Genomic DNA, 7,209 nt, shown 5'->3' with positions numbered 1-7,209 from the left:
GCAATGATTTCTTGTTATGAATCGATAACATTTGTTAATTATTTAAACATTCAATTAACAAATGCATTATTTGGCTATTATCAGCATTTAGACTATTTCCTAAGGTATCCAACTGTTAAGTGGTTTATACGCCATTACTGCAGAACTGATATTTCCACAACACCCCCAAAATTCCAATTTATCTAAAAAGTTCCCTACTGATCCTAGGCAATTGTGAATCTTCCAGAAGTGGCAGTAGTAACTAGGCTTATCTAAAAAAACATTTTTGAAAGAGAAAACATTATTAGATTAAATTGATTTATTTTTAATAAACTTTAACTTTGTGAAAAATATATCTGCATATGTAGCCTAAATCTTCTATTTATTTTGATAACTACGTCTGAATTTTTTTCATGATAATAATTGAACAGACTATTGGCTATTGGTAAAAGTATGCTGCAGCTTTGTCAATAGAGACAAAGAGAGTATAAAGAACAAAAGAATTAAACATTTCCAGTTTCGTTTAAACATTTATTACACACAAAGCAAATTCTTCATCAGCCATACTAAGATACACCTAAAACAATAATAATTACAAGTCGAAATTTACAATAAGTAAAATTAGAAGCCAATCTCAATCAAAATCTTCCTAAATGTTTATTTTACTCCAACAACGTGTGTGACTGGAAGATCCTCGTGGAAGATGAGAACGTCTTGGCAAGCCATGTTTGGTACACTCCAAACACTAGGTCGCAAAGGTCTGTCCAAAGGCCATCCCAAAGGCTTTCCATCGAGAGAAATGGCACCTCTAATTACTTGGGAAATAGGAAGTTTTTGGTAATACTGTTGGACGATGGTTGCACTCTTTCTGTCCGCGGAGGAAACAACTCCACCTAGGATTCCTCCGAATCCACCAGAAACTCCGCTGCCAACTCCTCCTTGTACTCCTGGTATTAGCTGTATTTCACCTGGCAACATTTGACCAAATTCTTCGTTCAAGACTCCCGTTTCAGCTCCTCCATATACTCCACCAGTCCATTGTTGATGAACTCCGCTTAAACCACGTAAACCTGATCCGCGTACTCCTTCATCAATTCCTTGTTTACCAATTCCACGTCCACTAACCAATCCTCGTCCACCGATTCCTTGCCCCCTAACGGGTCCTAGTCCACCGACACTTCCTTGTCCACCAATTCCATGTCCGTAGCCTCCACCAAAACCTACACCTTGTCCAACATTTTGTGATTTTTTAAGGTGGAACCACTGAGGCTGCGAGTAGTAGCACTGGAATTTGTTGTAGAGGTCGTTCCACTTCCATTTACCTAGAAGGAAAATAATTTATTATATTTTTCTCATTTTAAAAAACGAATAAAATTCCCAGTTTGTATCGAAAACAATACTAGCACTTTTAGTTTTTAAAAAAAACTTCTCCGTAGCAAAGAGAATATTAGCCACATTTCTGTTCCAGATTCGACTAATAAAAACTGGATTCCATTCGTAATTAACGAATTAATTACCTTCGTTGATTCCAGTTCCCATTACTTCCAATTCAGGAACAACATCAACGCCAACAAATCCTTAGCCCTTGGCGGACTGTTCGGTCATTTGTTCGTATTGACCAGTGGTCACAGTTTGGTATTGGTTGCTGTGGAAGGAGTTGACATCATCTGGAATGACTGGTCCGTAGTGAATAGGCTGTTGTCCAGCAGAGATGACAACCAAGAGCTGCAGAGGGAATCCACTGTACGTACCCTTGGGTAGGGATAGCCTGGCTGGGAAGCTAAATAGTTCTTGCGACTGAAGGACAATTATATATATGAATTCAAAATCAACCAATAATATTAAAAATTGCTCTTTCGAATTTATTTAATGTTTTTAAATTCAATACCTGCGTGACAAAGAACGGGTTCTGAGACTGCATTGCTTCTTCAACCTTAGCTAAGATTTGGTCGACAGATGGATGGTCCATGCCCTGGACGGATGAAAGTTGAGAGTTTCTGGTGATGACATTCCGCCCAGCATCGACTAAAGAAAAATTAGGCAAATTAATAATAATACAATCGACATGAACAAAAATATTGATCATGGATTGGTAATGAAAAAAACGTACGGTCAATGACCCATTGGTCCAATTCGACAAAGTCCATTCTTTTGGTGTTGACATCAATTGGAAGTCCTTTATGGTCGAATTTGGGTCCAAGGTAAACACGAACAACAGCGTTAGAAATAGACTTCTGACTCTGAACAATAATCTCAATATCGTATGGTTTGTGGTCAAGTCTCTTCAGCAAACCCTTGATGTTAATTTTTCCTTGATGCTGTTGAGATTGCTGTTGATGTTGCTGCGGACGTTGATTTTGCATTTTATCGATAACACTGACTGTTCCAATGTTGTCAAGGTTCACAATATAGTCCTGAAAGTAGGTCACCAGCTGGGTGCAATCAACTTTCTGGATTTGAACACCTGGTAGAACGATGTCGTTGTATTGGTAGGTTGGGAGAGATTCCTGGTATATCAGGACCAGTTTGTTGATCCGTTTCAAGAGAACGTATAACGCTGGGTCACGAGCAGCCGTGCAGCTAAGTTCTAAAGCAGATGGAGTGTATTTCCAGATGCTGCTATATTCAGGCGTTCCGCCAAGAAGTACCTTAGATGCTCGGAGAAGGCTGCCATAGTATCTGGGGTTGATACTTCTGCCGGATCCCTCGATCATGTTACCAAGCATGTTCAAGCCTTGGGGCTGATACAAGGACAACAAGGAAGCTTTGGGTGTAATAATGTATCCAACTTCGATAGCGTCAATAATTCTCTTCTCCAATTTACGGACCAATTTGGTCAATTCTGGACGCATGGCAGTAACGTCAACAGGGCTTTCAGGGCGACCAGGGATTTCCAAACCATTCAGGTAGCTGAGGTGAGTTTTTAAAGGAATATCGAATAGTTCCAGGTTCAATTCTGGGATGGGTCCAAGGCCGTTTCCGAGACGTTCGAGGTTGTAGCGAGCTAGAAACTGTTGCTGAAGATAGATCCATTGAGCTCCATGGCCGCTCGTTGTTTCGGTTTCGGATACATAACCATGACTTACTGATCCTTGTCGTTTTTGGAGTGTGTCCTGGAAAATGAGAAGAAGTAGACATTTAAAAGATAAAATATTTATAAGTCATTTTCATGATTCGTGTTGGTACAAAAGTTAGGTTGAAATCATAATCGAATGAGAAACTTACGCTTTCAAGCGTCATTGATCCAGCTTCTTCTATCCACGTGTACCAGGAGTTGAGACCAATATCTTCAGTGAAATAGGCGATTTTTTGTTCATCAGTTGGCAAGTGAGATGTGAAGTTGATTGGGATTAGGATGTCCTTATTACCGCTCAGATTTGTAATTCCTCTTTGCTTAATATCATTTACTTCTTGAATCACTCTAGCATCGAAGAAGCTTTGGGGTATGATTTCATATATAGGTGGGAGAATGATTCCCTGGGTGTCCGTACGTTGAAGAACAGCAGATATCATAGCCTGTTTCACAGAGAAAATAAAGAGTTTTAATCAAACCTGAGGATTTTTTTCAGTGAGACCAGGATTAGTGATTCTCTTCTAAATAATAATACACTAACCACGATGAATTGACATTCGTTCAAGTGAACACGAGCCCAGGCAGCAGTGTTAAGGAAAGTTTCCCAGTTCTTAGCACCAAGCAAAATTCTTGTAAGGATAACACCTTCCTGTCGAAGTCCGCTGACCGTAATGGTAAATGCAGTACGCTTGGGCTGGACATTTCCGGTCTTGACAGCCGTGGCGGCAAGTTTCACCAGACTGGGGTTATCGTAGGCGTGAAGGTTGGATTCAATGTCATAGGTTTGACTGATGCTCAATAGCTGAGTATTTGGGATTTCTCCAGCGATGTTTTCCAAAAGTTGAATAATTTGCAGATTTTTCTTCAAGAGGGTTTGGTCAGCTAATCGTAACAAATTAATGATATATTTTAAGGTTCTTTCGAATACTTCAGGGATTTAAAACTGGATTTTGAAAAAGGTTCTTGATGGTAACAACAATTTTCTTAATAATTTATTTTTATTAACTTCAAGGAAATAGAACCATCTGAAAATATTAAGAAACCCATCGAAAATTTCGATTACAAGGACGATTTTTGCTAATAAACTTGATTGTATCTAGAAATTGCCTAGAAACGGAGTTGGAACGAAAACTAAACAATTCAGGGCAAATTGGGAAAATAAAATCACTTACCAGCTTGCTGTTTTGACGGATGGGGAACTGCAGCGCCCAGAGCCAGGATGGCTAGGAGTAACAAACCGCACTTCATTGCGATACAATTTAAAATGCCGGTACCTCGGGATCTTTTATACTTTATAGCCATCGAAACCAATTCGGCCTAATGACCCATGATGTTGTACATACGCACAGAAAAAAATTGTATGCTATTTCCTTTTCTGGTCGAAGGTTAGGCTGCAAATAATCGCCGTAGGTGGCCTGTGGCGGGCTGCATCTGTAAATTTTGAGTTATCAGCCCACGATGAATACAATCTTGAAAAAATAATTATGTGAAATCAAAAAGAATAATTTTTTAAAATATCAACAACAAAAATTTAAACATATCCCTCTTCCAATTCAGTACGAAATTAAAAATAAAAATGTGCCTTTTAATTTCAAAATACAATTAATAACTGAAATTTTCTCCTTTCAAGCTCAAAGTAAAAATGTTGAAAAAATAATAAGTGCCTCTTTCTGTTGAGGAAGACTTAAAATTCATCATTTCCGCCCTTATAACTCGATTTAATGTTAAAAATAAAAAATGAACCTCTTTCTATTCAGAAAAAGATAAAAAATAAATAAAAAATTGTGCCTTCAAGACATTAAAAATGTTTAAAAAATGTATCTCTTCCTATTCAGAAAATATAACTAAGATGTCGTCCCTTCCAATTGCATAAAAATCATGAAAATAACCAATTTTTTCTCGTCAGATTAAAAAAAAACAACTAATCACCAAAATTTCTTCTTTTGCAACTCAATACGAATATTTAAAATATTTAATTTCCCTTTTCCAAATCAGAAAAGATTTGAAAAAAAATCAGTCTTCCCATACTTAATAAAAATGTTTAAAATAAAAAAAAAGAATCCTTGGAATTCATAAAATATTGAAAACGATTATTTCCTCCTTTCCAAGAAAATTCTAAACATAAAAATGGCTTCTTCCTATTCAGAAAAAAAGGAACCAAAATATTAACCCTTCCAACTCAATAAAAATTATAAAAACAGAAAAGGGCCTCTTCCAATTCAGAAAAAATTTTAAAACCCAAGATTTGCGGCAATTCAACTCACTAAAAATTTTGAAAATGAAATATTTTAGGCTGCATTTATATTTCAATTTAAAACAGATTCAAAATTTCCGTGTTAAATAAATTATTTTTCAATTTTAAAATTGCATTAAATCATATGATATATTAAATTCCATATATAGCAAATGATTGGATAGATTTTACTCTTAAAAATTTGTAAGATTCTCAGTCAACAAATAAATTCATTGTCATTTTCCGGTTTTCCAAAATTGTTATAAAACGTTATCTAGAAATTAAATATTCTAGTTAAGTCGAAAACAAAAAATTATAAACAAACTTTTGGACTTTCGGAAGTCCAAAAAATTGTCCATTTGGAAAAAACAACCAAATTTTGAGAAAACTGACCTTAAAAATGCGATCCCGAAACTAGAAATTAAATTATTAAATAAATATAGAGCTGAACTATTTGTCCTCTTTTTAATCCTCAGCTATCAAAAATAATTTTCTTTACGAGAGAATATAAATTATGAAGCTTGCAATTAAATGCAACGTTTGCATCAAAATATTCTCAACTTGAATCAGTGAAAAATAGGTCACTGATTTAAAACAGAATTTGTACTGGTGCACATTGCATCAGTTTTGTTTTAAAAAATGAATTTAAAGTGAACATTTAAGAAGATTTTTAAAATTATCAAAACAGAATCTGAAAGATTTTAATGCTTTTTTTCCAGAATTTAAAAAACATTTTTGGAAAAATTTAAAAATTTTTAGTAATTATTTAAAATATTATTGCTTGATTTAAAATATATTTTATTGCAAATTCACCTCTTTCATTTTTTGTCGAAAATATATCTTTTTTGTAAATATTTGACCTTTTGGTTGAAAATTGATTTAGTGCTTTGTAAGTTTGTCTTATTTTGTAGAAAAATATTCATCTTTTGAGTCGAAAATAAAACTTTGGGTAAAAAATCACTTGTTTGTTTGATAATCCATTATTTTAATTAGAAATTGATTAATTTTACTAACAATTCAACTATGTTGTTGAAAATTTCTTTCTTTCTGTGAAATTACAATTTTTATCTGAAAATTGAACTATTACATATTTTCTTTAACATTTATTTTCTCCAGTTAAAAATTCAGCTATTTGGGCTTTTATGTGAGAAATTAATCTATTTGCATGAAAATTTAACTATGTTGCTGAAAATTTATCTATTCAGTTGAACGTTTTTAATTGTTTGGTAGAAAATTCATCTTTCGGGTTGAAAATGTAAGTATTGGGTCAAAAAATCGTAGTTTTTCGTTGAAACTTTATTATTTTATTTGGAAAATTAATTTATTTCATTACCAATTGTACTATTTTGTTGCAAATGCAATTTTTCAAAATAATTTTTTTGACGCAAAACATGGAAATTCCATTTTTGTTATAAAAATCTTTTTAGTTGAAAATTTCCGTCTCGTATTTTTTGCGTTAAAAATGTAAATAGTTCAGTAGAAAGTGGATAAATTTTTATTGACAGATTATCAATTCAAATTTTTTGACAAAAATTCCGGTTTCGGATTTGAAAAATAGTTTATTTTGATTAAGAATTCAAATGATTTCTTTAAAATTCATTTTTTGTTTTGTTAATTTCAAAATTCCCTTCATGTTTGGAAATTAATTATTTTAACTGAAAGTGTAATTCTTCAATGCTTTTCTCAAGATTTATCTTTTAATTAAGTTTACAAAAATGATTGTTTCAAATTAAATAAAGCAACAAACTAGATAAAAATTTGATTTTTTCACCTGTTGCATAAAAACAGCATTGGATTATGTCAAATGCAAATTTTAATTCTGCTGAATATGCCTGGCTTTTTTAAACAATACAATGTTCTATGAATAAATCTTACGTGAATTTGGCAAAATTCATTCCTCCGAGTTTTTCATATTAGCCAATTG

The 7,209-nt window shown here is 33.6% G+C and overlaps 1 protein-coding gene across 1 annotated transcript; it reads right to left on the bottom strand.

Moving 5' to 3' along the window:
- Positions 1–636: 636 nt before the first annotated feature.
- LOC117183081 (hexamerin-like) lies at positions 637–4,300 on the bottom strand. The gene is made up of 9 exons (XM_033376238.1): positions 4,225–4,300; positions 3,594–3,934; positions 3,205–3,495; positions 2,361–3,092; positions 2,090–2,321; positions 1,868–2,004; positions 1,599–1,776; positions 1,497–1,556; positions 637–1,301 (listed from the first exon to the last, which is right to left on the bottom strand). Exons 1-9 carry the CDS (start codon positions 4,298–4,300, stop codon positions 637–639), a joined length of 2,712 nt encoding a protein of 903 aa, XP_033232129.1.
- Between the last annotated feature and the right edge of the window lie 2,909 nt (positions 4,301–7,209).

Source organism: Belonocnema kinseyi, chromosome 2 (assembly GCF_010883055.1).
Source record: "Belonocnema kinseyi isolate 2016_QV_RU_SX_M_011 chromosome 2, B_treatae_v1, whole genome shotgun sequence".
Taxonomy (NCBI): Eukaryota; Metazoa; Arthropoda; class Insecta; order Hymenoptera; family Cynipidae; genus Belonocnema; species Belonocnema kinseyi.
Note: the sequence above shows the minus strand (reverse complement) of the source record. Positions and strands in the feature narration are given on the sequence as shown.

What these genes read in the sequence shown, in the direction of transcription:
- LOC117183081 (XM_033376238.1), bottom strand. Translation starts at nt 4,300, where the DNA reads ATGAAGTGCGGTTTGTTACTCCTAGCCATCCTGGCTCTGGGCGCTGCA. An exon ending in ACGAATGTCAATTCATCGTG is followed by an intron (nt 3,496 to 3,593) that starts GTTAGTGTATTA and finishes TCTGTGAAACAG; the next exon opens with GCTATGATATCTGCTGTTCT. An exon ending in ACCTTGACAACATTGGAACA is followed by an intron (nt 2,322 to 2,360) that starts GTCAGTGTTATC and finishes CAACGTCCGCAG; the next exon opens with CAACATCAACAGCAATCTCA.